The sequence below is a fragment of the Myxocyprinus asiaticus genome, chromosome 39 (genome assembly GCF_019703515.2).
Source record: "Myxocyprinus asiaticus isolate MX2 ecotype Aquarium Trade chromosome 39, UBuf_Myxa_2, whole genome shotgun sequence".
Lineage (NCBI taxonomy): Eukaryota > Metazoa > Chordata > Actinopteri > Cypriniformes > Catostomidae > Myxocyprinus > Myxocyprinus asiaticus.
In genome coordinates, this window is record NC_059382.1 from 17887305 (window position 1) to 17899426 (window position 12122).

The 12122-nt window shown below is 39.4% G+C and overlaps 1 protein-coding gene across 5 annotated transcripts in view; it reads right to left on the reverse strand.

Moving 5' to 3' along the window:
* The window catches only part of LOC127430040 (seizure protein 6 homolog), a 384217-nt gene that overhangs the window by 71734 nt on the left and 300361 nt on the right, over window positions 1-12122 (reverse strand). For all 5 annotated transcript variants that reach the window (XM_051679465.1, XM_051679466.1, XM_051679463.1 and 2 more), the window contains exons 6-7: window positions 5336-5504; window positions 4793-4959 (exon numbers count right to left, since the gene is read on the reverse strand). In XM_051679465.1, coding sequence (XP_051535425.1) covers window positions 4793-4959; window positions 5336-5504 — 336 coding nt within the window. The remainder of the gene's footprint in view (window positions 1-4792; window positions 4960-5335; window positions 5505-12122) is intronic.

The following is a 12122-nucleotide window of genomic DNA, read 5'->3' on the forward strand; positions in this document are numbered from 1 at the left end:
TGGACAAAACCATAAATCATCTGCTTGAGACGTACATCACTGTCCAAACACTATCACTAAGCATCTGATTTCATAAAGCACACAGACAACCAGTCCACTCTGTTTAGCTAATGAGCATTTCAAATAATAATTTATCTGAAATTCAGATAGCACAGAATCCAAATTTAAAAGCGTTTCAAGGTGGCATTCTAAAGAAATTTATTTGCTGAATATGAGAAACTCCATGCAGTGCTTTACATTTCCACCAATCATAATCCTCTTGGATGCAAATCCAAGGTTTTGGGTTGCACTTGGAAGGAGATTGTTAGTTAATCAACCTTAGCCAGACTTGCAAGGCCACTTACAGGCGTAATAGAAGAGAGATGGCCCGACAATGTGAATAAATGTGAAAGAAAAAACCTTCGGAGGGAAACAACAAACTGACACGGCTGGCTGCGCCATTATTGGTTGTTGTGCTTTTCTGAGAATGTAGAATAGAGATTAGAGGGGAGAGGAGGGGACCTAAGATGAGAACGTTCAGACTGTGGGTAAACACTGGCTTTGATATCCCACCGGGTCCGGCCTCATTCAAGCATGTGCTAGATTAGGCTACCCACATTCAGCTGTTTAATAAACACAGGCGATTCTGCCAATTACAGCAAACCATTTCCATATCACCCCTTTCCCCAGACACATGCATTATTCAGCTCTGGCCTCACCCAGCTAGCGCCTCAAAAACAAGTAGAATTGAGCCATTTTAATCATCTGTTGATTCATTCACCCATATAACCAGAGCATCTATCAATATTGAAGATACATTTTTGACATTAATGTAAGATTGATATGGAAATATGATTTCCAAAAAGCCTATAATTTAATGTGGAGTGTGAATTTTAGGTTATTGTTATGTGTGAAACCTTACTGATTAGTATACACTACATACGTACTGTATTTCAAAGTTCTCATTTTTGACTACATTTTTACATTTATTGAAGAAAATGTGAGTTGTGCTTGCATGTGCAAAAGACACTGCTGCAATGCTAGGGTGTTGTGGGTGGTTGGGTGGACATATCTGGGTGTTTTTTTTTTTTTTTTTTTTTTTCAGGCACTTTCATGTCCAAGGATTTCATAAAACTTTTTTTTAAGGTCACATTAATAAAGTCTCATCAAAACTGTCTTGGATGCATTTTACCAGGCCTTCATGATTTATTTTTTATACTTTTTCAAATGCCATAAATGTATAGATTTGACTGTTTTAGCGTTGTCCCAGACAAATCAGTCCAGTCCAATATTAAACTATTCAAAACCATTATAATTACATGTTTAAAAATATAATAATCTAAACAAAGAGTGAAATTAACACAATTTTGTTAAATCTTTATTGTGTAAAAATAACTGTTATAATAAAAAAAAAAAAAAAAATGATGCCTGTCCCACAATTGTGCCATCATTTGCACCACATCAAATAATGTTGCCCATAATCATTTTATTTTCAAGCTAATGTACTTGTAGACAAAAGTGTCAGTAAAGTGCACGCATGAGATGAAATAACGTGACAGACAAGTGGTGCAAAGAAAAAATAAATAACTCAATTTAAATATCAAGCTGCAATTTTGCCAAATTATGCAAAAAGTGTGAAAACCTTATTTACTTTTGTGTATTTGGGATACATAAAATGTTAGCTATAAAAATTAGCCTTAGCAAGACAAAGGAGTTGGCCCTCTTAATTTAAAAATGTAAAAAATGTCATTTCCATCACACATAATTTTAAGATGTGGTGAAAATGACACGGTGGAGGGAATATTCAGGACTTTCAGAAAAAATTAAAAAAATTAAAAATCTGCTGTGATTCATGTAGATACACTGTCCACTGTTAGCAGACAAATAATAAGTAAAACAAAACAAAACACCCAGCTATGCAGTTACTAAGGTGTTGAGCAGCTTTTATCCCATTGCTATGCTGTTGCTAGGATGTCAGGGGTGGTTGCTTACTCACAACCATCTAGCAACCACCACATCAAAAGAGCTCACCCCAAAGTCTCCATCATAGTCTCTCGACTATAGATATGACTTACATCCCTCCTTCAAAGCAAAGATAAAGGAATTTTTCTCTCCCGTTTTATCAAAAATCATATATCAATCATGTCTGTAGCACAAACAATGAGGGGTGAGTTCCGTGCTGACGTTTAGGGTTATCCTTAGTTAGCAATAAAAAATAAAAAAAATGCTTGGCTTAGCAAACCCCACTAATTAGAAAATTCAAAAACTACACTGAATAGCATCTATTTCAACATATTCATATACAGTCATTACACAAATTCTCATGATACCATGGTTTGAAGGTTTTCACCCAGAAGTATTCTGTGTGTTCGTGTGGCCTCTCTGCTCAGATCTCTAGACCTCCAGAGCAACACAATCACTAGTCTACTAAAATTGATAAAAAAAACGAATCAGATTTGTTTATGATGGCAAAAAAATAAAAAAACAAAAGAAAATAAAGAAAAGAAAAAAGAGAACTGCACTTCAATCAGAAAGACTATTAAAACGTGAGGGCTCTGTCTGGTGTGAAATTCAGCAAGGTATCAGGAGTGTGAGAAGACAAGCTGTGTTGTTACAGGTTGTTGTGAAGGCACATTAGTATATTGTAGATAGTGTAATTGGATTGTGCCATGGCAAATGAGATTAGATTGATCTTGCTGGATAATGACTACGGGGCCCAGAGGTGTGTATGACATCCCTGTGAACAAATACAGCTGCACACATTCAACTGACCTGTCAGGAGAATTGAAATACAATTTCTGTACAAAAGAACTGCTCTGTGTTTTCAGTTAAAACTCATTTTAATGACCTTGTCGGGTTGCATTTGCCCAGTTCATTCGATTTCCATTTCATTTAATCTGAATACATTTCATTTCAGGTAGGAATCTGAGGACTGTTTAGTATTGCACAGGAGAGAAAGGATCTTTGGTGTGAACCGAAGCAACAAGGGCAATGTGCCGGAAGGTACATTCTTTGTCTGCATCTGAACCCTGAGGCTCTGTAAAGGAAAAACAATGTTTGAACTCAGTAACCCCCACCATGTATGTCCTGGCTCAGAGAAAATGCAGTGCAGGATGAAAGAGAGATCGTGGCTTGGAAATTCTGTGATAGTTGTGTCCTGTGACCCTTTAAACCAGTTCACACCTGGTATTAAAGGGATTGTTCTCTGAAAATAAATTCACTTTCAGTATATGGAAAAAAGATTCAATGAAAGTGAATGGTGGCTAAAGGGATAGTTCGCCCAAAAATGAAAATTCTCTCATCATTAACTCACCCTTATGCCATCTCAGATGTGTATGCCTTTCTTTCTTCTGCAGAACACAAATGAAGATTTTTTTTTTTAAATATCTCAGCTCTTTGGGTCCATACAGTGCAAGTGAATGGTGGCCAAATCTTTGAAATGAGTTCCAAAAAGCACATAAAGGCAGCATAAAAGTAATCCATATGACTCTAGTGGCTAAATCCATGTCTTCAGAAATTATATGATAGGTGTGGGTAAGAAACAGATCAATATTTAAGTCTTTTTTTTACTATAAATGTCCATCTTTGACCAGCCCCGACCAGTAAGTGGCAATATGCACGAAGTATGCAAAACACAAAAAAACAATAGAAGAAGAATGTGGATTTATAGTAAAAAAGGCTTAAATATTGATCTGTTTCTCACCCACATCTATCACATCACCTTGGAAGATATAGATTAAACCACTGGAGTCTTATGAATTACTTTTATTCAGCATTTAAGTGGTTTTTGGAGCTTTAAAGTTCAGGTCACCATTCACTTGCATTGTATGGACCTACAGAGCTGAGATATTCTTCAAAAAATCTTTGTGTTTTGCAGAAGAAAGAAAGTCATACACATCTGGGATGACATGAGGGTGATTAAATGATTGGAGAATTTTTATTTTGGATGAACTATTCCTTTAAGGTCCTTAACATTCTCCTTTTGTGTCTCAATAAAGAGATAAAGTCAAACATGTTTGGAACAATATGAGGGTGGTAAATGAATTAGAATTTAGAATAGACAGAATTAAAATTTTTGAATGAATTATTCCTTTAAGATTCGTCTCAGGTGATCCAATCACAAGTTGTCAGCAGTAAATACAGGCATCCAAAAAATTTAGTGATCCAGTCACTTAAACCACATTTGAAAGTAATTAGAAATGCACGTGAGCACATTGCATTTGTAGTGTAAATGATAATCTGTCTTGAACTATCTCAGATAGCAGCAATAGACTGCCTACATACCTGTCAATCAACCACAGCACTAAAACAAGGGTTTTAAATTAAGAAAATAAAGAAATGTGCAAACATACAATATGTATAATCACAAAACTTCACAGAACCTCTTCAGTGTGCCTAATATCAACATGCAGTGACACAGATCATGTGAAGCACATCTGAAGCTCAGTTAATACAAGTGCTTGCTGTAAGTGTACATTGACAAAGATTTATGTATGTGGTCACAAAATCAGAGACCCACCCCTCGAAATCCAATCACGAGTGGTCACAGGAGATGCACCAGAGATGGATGTTAATACCAAGGCCTTTGATTAGGAGAGAGCAGATTGCTGTAAGAAGACTATCAAGTGATTATGAATTGGCTACTCCCTGCTGTAACAATCAACCAATCAGCCTCCTGCACAGAATCACTGCAGAGCAGTGTTGGTTCACTTGCTGCAGGCTGGCCTATGCAGATGTGAACATAACAGCAAGGACCTGTGCAGTGAACCAAGGCTGAACTCTAATTATCTGCAGCTGTGTTGTTGGTCTGTACCTTCATATCTGATGGCTACCCCAGTGTTGGTGCCGAAGCTATCTGTTGTAAACTCCACGAAGAAATGTCTGGAGGAACTGACAATTCCCTCGTTTGGCAGGTATTCCACCTCATATGAGTCGTATAGAATTGGTGAGTCGATGTGGTTACCATTTTTGATCAGAAACCTATCAACACAAACAGAAAATAAGGATTTAGTTTCGCTATTCCACTGACAAAGTGAAGAGCTCTAATCGCTCTCTGCGCGCTCGCAAGAGGGGATTTGATTATTCTAAATTATTTTAAAGGGGAGCAAGTGTCTGATCTCAGAAACTTTCATCCACTTTCGCTTGTGCGCTCACAGCTGTTCCTGTCATGCTTAGCTCTCACCATAGCAGATAATGCCATGAAGAGCAGCACCACATTTGGAGTGTGACTGCACTGTGAAGCAACACTCTGAGCTTCTCCAACTGTCTCTCTTTGAACATCTGATGACTAATTAGTGTTTAAATGTAAAGTGGCTGACACAATATAATAGCAGAGCATTGAGTGAGTTGCACAGACCTGTCATCATCTTCCGCGAGGGCCACCTTCTCAAAGTGTACATGGAGCCATTGACCCTCAGGGGCCTCCAGCACCCAGTGGCAGGTCAGATTGTTGCTGTAGTTGCCAGGGAAACCAGGGGACACAATGCGACCGAGAGTTGCATTCTTCATCATTCCACCGCAGGCCACTGTGCCAAGTACAAATGGAAGGAGACATATGACATTGAGAAGAAAAAAAGAGAGTTAGAAGTCAAGTTAGCCCTCAGAGTGAACTTTGAACAGTTGATAACAAAACTCTTTCACAGTGCAGGGCCTTAGAGACAGTGTGACAAGTTTTATGACAAGAGACTTTTGTCATAGAACCAATAATAAAAAAGGTGACCTAATAATTAAAGGTGAAATGCTTTTCCAGTGGGATTACAGACACCATTAGGAAGTATGAAAAAAAAAAAACCTTTAGTTCAGTGGTTCTGAACTGGTTTTGCTCAAACCCAGATTTTAAATTGGACATACTGTAAAGTGGCGACCCAACATAGTTCCACATTTGTTTTTGTTATTCCATGTATGCCTGATATCAACAGTGACAGATCGTAGGTGAGTTCCAATCACAAGTGATAATGCCTGTGTCCTAGTCACTTCTAAGACTTTATCTTCTACCGAGAGAGCTTAAGAGAGCTCAAAGGTGTAGGGCCTTTCATATTTAAATATGTAGGGAATGACACTACAGCTTGGCTACCATGATTGTTCTACCCTACGAAGGCATCATTTACGGCATTTGGAACACAGTGCATGTGAAGCATACACATCCGAAGTTTACTTAATACAGGCACTCCATTAAAATTGCAGAATTATGCTTGAAATATCATGCTTGTGGTTAGAATTTTTTTTAGAAATGTTAAGTTGTGCTTTTTTCATTATGGATTATAAGAACCCAAAGGTTATTATTTAGACAAAAGGTTCTCAGCTGGTTTTGCTTCAAGGGATAGTTTACCTAAAAATGAAAATTCGCTCATCATTTACTCACCCTCATGCCATTCCAGATGTGTGACTTTCTTTCTTCTGCAGAACACAAATTAAGATTTTTATAAGAATATCTCAGCTCTGCTGGTCATCACAATGCAAGGTGAATGGTGACCAGAACTCACAAGATCCAACATTTACATAAAGGAGGCATAAAAGTAATCCATATGACTCCAGTGGTTTAATCCATGTCTTCTGAAGCAATATGATAGGTGTGGGTGAGAAACAGACCAATATTTAAGTCCTTTTTTTTTACTATCACTCTCCACATTTGACCAGCCCCAACTACTAGTTGGTTGAATGTGAAAGTGAAAGTTTAGTAAAAAAGGACTTAAATATTGATCTGTTTCTCACCCACACCTATCATATCACTTCAGAACATATGGATTTAACCAATGGAGTTGTATGGATTACTTTTATACTGCCTTTTTGCGCCTTCAAAGTTCTGGTCACCATTCACTTTTATTTTATCACACATTATATGTTTTGCACATATACAGTGAAATTCTTTTTTTCACATGTCCCAGCTGAGCTGGGGTCAGAGTACAGTGATATGCAGCCATGATACGGCAACCCTGGAGCAGATAGGGTCAAGGGCCTTGCTCAAGGGCCTAAAAGTGGCATCTTGGCAGTGCTGGGGTTTGAACCCCCAACCTTCTGGTCAGTAACCCAGAGCCTTAACTACTGAGCCACCACTACCCCCTGCATTTGCATTGTGAGGACCAAGAGAGTGGAGTTATTCTTCTGAAAATCATTCTTTGTGTTTTGCAGAAGAAAGTCATACACATCTGGGATGGCATTTGGGTGAGTAAATGATAAGAGAATTTTCATTTTTGGTGAACTATCCCTTTCAGGACCCAGATTTTTTACAAAGGACATCAAGTGGCGACCCAACACAGTACCAAAAATTGTTTATTGTACAAATTTAAACAAAATTTCCTTAATGTATTAATGGGTCGTTCCTACAATTCAGTGCCTTTTCGGCTTTGAAACTTTGAAAAATTAAACATTCTTTTAAAAGTATCTGTGTAATCATTAAAGTAACAAGTTAAAGATATTATAAGTCATACAGGTCAAGCTAAATGCTTCAGATGTCCATTCTGTTAAATGGGCAGGGAAAGAATGGACAATAACAGGGTGGACATTCAGTGGGTTAAATTAGCCAATACATGTTCTGTGAATGATATCTAACTAAGTTTACCATTTACAAACTTATACAGATGATTTTATTTCTGTTAAAGTAAATATATTGTTCATTTAAAATTACATACATTTTCCCAAAAAGAGTGGACATGTTATGCTTGATGTCACAAATATAAAAATAAAACAAAAATAAAACAGAAGTGCTACACACTTCAAACAACCCCAAGTGTGTAACATTATAAATAGTCTATATTCTTTTTAACAAGCCTATTAAATTTTCTAATCTGGTGAAATTAATCATTATAAAATACCATAACATGTATTGGGGCCTTAAAAGGCACTGAATTGTAAGTATAACCCTAATATTACTTGATTCATTTATTAATAGGCCCATGACAGAGGCTGAATAGGAAAATTAACAATTTTGGTTTCTAAATGTCTCTTGAATTTCAATTATTTCATGCTGGCAGCAGCCAATAACTCACAGGACAAAACAAACTATGGTCAGCACCAACCAACCACCAACCATACTTGTTGCAAATTAACCTGTATATGAACATATTCTGGGTCATATTTTCATATATTTTGTTTAGTTTTGTTCATGGTTTACAAATATGAAAGCATGTCACACAACCTGTCCATCTTGATATCTGCAGATTTTAACAGGCCTTTGACATTAAAAATAAAAGGTATCTAATGCGTATTCTCCTCCCTTTTAAAAGTTGATTAGCCCATTTATTTTGCCATCCTATCTATACAAGGTTATATGGTTAGCTGCATTTTATAATTCTGCAATTACCACTGTTATTCTCTGCTATCCAGAGAATCAAAACAGGCCTCCAATCCGACAGACCCACCAGATGAGAACCACTGCTTTAGATCATGACACAGAAGAGTTAAACAGAGAAGGACAGCAATTGTAAATTGTCCTGTGATAGGAGAGGCGGATAGTTTCTGAGCTCAACGGCTGAAGGTTAGTCAGGTGGACAGAGTGTAATTAAAGTGGACCCAAAGCTCTGCTCTCTGGCAGCTTGCCCATGCTGATCAGTAATCAGACTTGGACAGTCTGGCCCAGCCCTATGTCAGCATGGCAGGGACACACTTCTTAAATGGCACGTTTATGCTATTTCACTCTGAATCAATGCTGAGAGTAAGAAACCCCAGGCTCTGTAGGCCGCATCTAGCAGCCGCAGGCTAACTAAACCTCCTCACGATTCACACTATAGCCATGCCTCCAAACCACTAAATCATCAAAACAGCCCTCCTTCAGGGAGCTCAACGTTTCTTGGAATCGGAGATGCTTCTCTGTTTGTCATGCAAGAGGAAGAGTTCTCCAGCTCTGGGATTCATCTCTCAGAAGAGGAAGAGGCGCACAAAGCCTTATTTATGCACATGAGGCAGGCCTGTCAATTAGGCTGTCACATTGGGCTGCCTTGAGGGGGAACGGTTGTTAATATTCACTGCCTTGTACACAAACACTTCTGTTAGCCATTCCAGGCAAAATCAATTATCAGCCCCAATTAAAAGGTGGTGGGAGCAACCGCACCAGGAGTCTCTCCCACATCAAGATAAATCACGCCTGTGAGGACAAAATATTTACACAGGCATTCGATTTGTTTTTGTGTGGAAAGCATCAGGCTCTAAGCAGAGTTTGTCTGAATGACATGATGACTTGTGGGTGTATGTTTCTGGTGAGAAGCAGAAAAAAGGGAGGATAATTGCTACTGAGCAAGTCCAGGGTGACTTCACAATGATGCAAATCAGCAAGTGTGTGTGAGAAGGCTGTATTTATGATTGGCAGGCAGATTGGTTGCAAAACCAAACACCTCGCTTCTAAATGCAAATTAAATAAGGTTCATTTAAAAGTTTATGCTACTAGTTCATACACTCAAAGGAGGACTGATGATTTTCATGTACCTCTAAATATAACAGTGCCGCTTACTTGTGTGACTGGCCTGCTTCATAATTGAATTTCTCAAGGGCAGAGTTCAAACACTGCAGATTTGGTAATTAACTGTCATTTAGCTGATGATTTTGTTACAGTGCACTCAATATAGGGACAATCCCCCTGGAGCAACTAAGATTAAGAGTATAGCTCAAGACCAAAATGGACTTGGCGTGACATCTTAGTTACTTAGTTAATTCAAGATTTACTGTCACCTGGAGTCTACCTGCATCCATTATCATTAGCAGCCCAGATCCATAACTGTCAGGTTAAAAATAGACAGGGGAATTCACAAATAATGAATTGTGCCAGCTGATAGTGTTTGTTTATATTTTTTTTATTAGTATGCATTGTGTCATTTTAGCAATTGATTTGCTAGTGTTATTCAAATCTGGTAACGACTCCAAAGCAGCCAAACAATGTGTGGTGAATGCAATTTGCACAATTTTAAGCCATAAAAATATACGTAAACATTTTGAATACAATTCCAAGCAATGTTAATTACATCAGGCAAATAGCGCTCACTTTTTTGAACAAAACACAATCTATAATAAGCATAATTTACATAGAAAGGAGGCATGTTTGCACTGAAAAAAAAGACAATGACAATGACAAATCAATAGTTCACCCAAAAATTTAAATTCTGTTTATTCTGTTAAATTAATTTTATTTTAAGAAAATCACTGTACAACATCGTACAGCATCTTTTTTGCACAGTAAAAAAGTGACAGTGTTATAGTAATGAGAATCATCATTAATGACAATGGAAATAGTAAAAGTAAAACATCCAGATGTGTTGTGGCAATGATAATTTGTGGTTAAGATGTGATTAAGTGTCCTGAAAGCAGAAAATCTTAATGGCCCTGAATGTAGACTTAATTTTCTTTATGCAAAATATAATTGGCAGAGGATATTTGCACTCTGGTGCAAATAATGGTATATGCTATTTACACCCCAGTGCAAATAGTGGCATATATTATTTGCACCCCAACCCTGGTGCAAATAATGGTAGATTCTAGTTGCACCCTGGTGCAAATAATGGACTCAAGATTGGACTCAAGATGGCGCCGAGTATGGCTGCTGCGTTGCGAGCTCCGACACAACTTAGCAATGGTTTGTTTGTTTTGTTTACAATTCTTATGTTTCTTGTCTTGGATGTTGCCTGCCTTATTGTCTACGACAGACAAACACTTTTGGACATTGGCTCAGCGATCTCACACCGTAAACCGGACTTCACATTCCTCAATGCCGACCCGCTGTTTACAAACACGCAAGCGGAGCCCTTTGTCTGGGCAGCACGGCCGCGGAAACGCAGGAGGAAAAGGGGAAACAGAGCCGGCGTTCTCATCAGAGTAAGACGCCGCGCAAATCGACCCCCGCTACCCACTATTCTACTGGCAAATGTTCAGTCTCTGGATAACAAGCTCTGCGAGCTGAAAGCGCGTATCTCTTTCCAACGAGAGACGAGGGACTGCTGCGTTATCTGCCTTACGGAAACTTGGATGTCTGCGGAGATTCCAGACTCAGCCATTGAACCCGCGGGGTTTTCCATGCTCCGAGCGGACAGAGCGAAAGACCTCTCAGGTAAAACTAGAGGAGGTGGTGTATGTTTTATGATCAACAAATCCTGGTGCGATCAGAGGAACATACATTCTATCAAGTCTTTCTGTTCTCCTGATCTGGAATTTCTTATGCTTCTGTGTCGACCATTCTGGCTACCGAGGGAATTCACAGCGGTCATTATCACTGCTGTGTACATTCCCCCACAAGCCGACACAGACCAGGCACTCAAGGAACTGTATGGGAGTATAAGTGAGCAGGAAACCGCGCACCCTGAGGCCGCGTTCATTGTGACCGGGGACTTTAATAAAGCCAGTTTAAAATCAGTCGCACCAAAATATCACCAGCACATTAGTTTCAACACACGAGGGGACCGGGTTTTGGACCATTGCTACTCTCCGTTCCGGGATGGCTACAAATCCCTCCCCCGCCCACCATTTGGCAAATCGGACCACTCTTCCATTCTGCTTCTGCCCGCTTACAGGCAGAAACTGAAACAGGAAGCACCCACCCTCAGAACGATCCAGTGCTGGTCGGACCAATCAGACTCTACGCTACAAGACTGTTTCGATCGCACGGACTGGGAGATGTTCCGGTCCGCCTCTGATGACGACATCGAGCTTTACGCTGATAGCGTAATGTGCTTCATCAGAACGTGTGTAGAGGAAGTGATTCCGACCAGAACTGTGCGAATCTATCCGAATCAGAAGCCGTGGATCAACAGCGATGTTCGCGCAGCACTTAATGTGCGGACCTCCGCTTTTAATTCCGGGAACGCGGAGGAGCATAAACAAGCCAGTTATGCCCTCCGAAAAACTATCAAAACAGCAAAACGCCAGTACAGGAGTAAGATTGAAGGACAGTTTAACACCACCAACTCTAGAAGCATGTGGCAGGGAATTAACATCATCACGGACTTTAAAGGGAATAAAAACTCCGCCATGAACACCGCTGCCTCTCTCCCAGATGAGCTAAATACTTTTTATGCTCGTTTCGAGGGAAATAACACCGCCCTCGCGGAGAGAGCTCTCACGGCCGAAGCTACAGAGGTTAGTTCACTCTCCGTCTCTGTAGCGGATGTAACCCGATCATTCCGACGGGTGAATATCCGCAAAGCCGCGGGTCCAGACGGCATTCC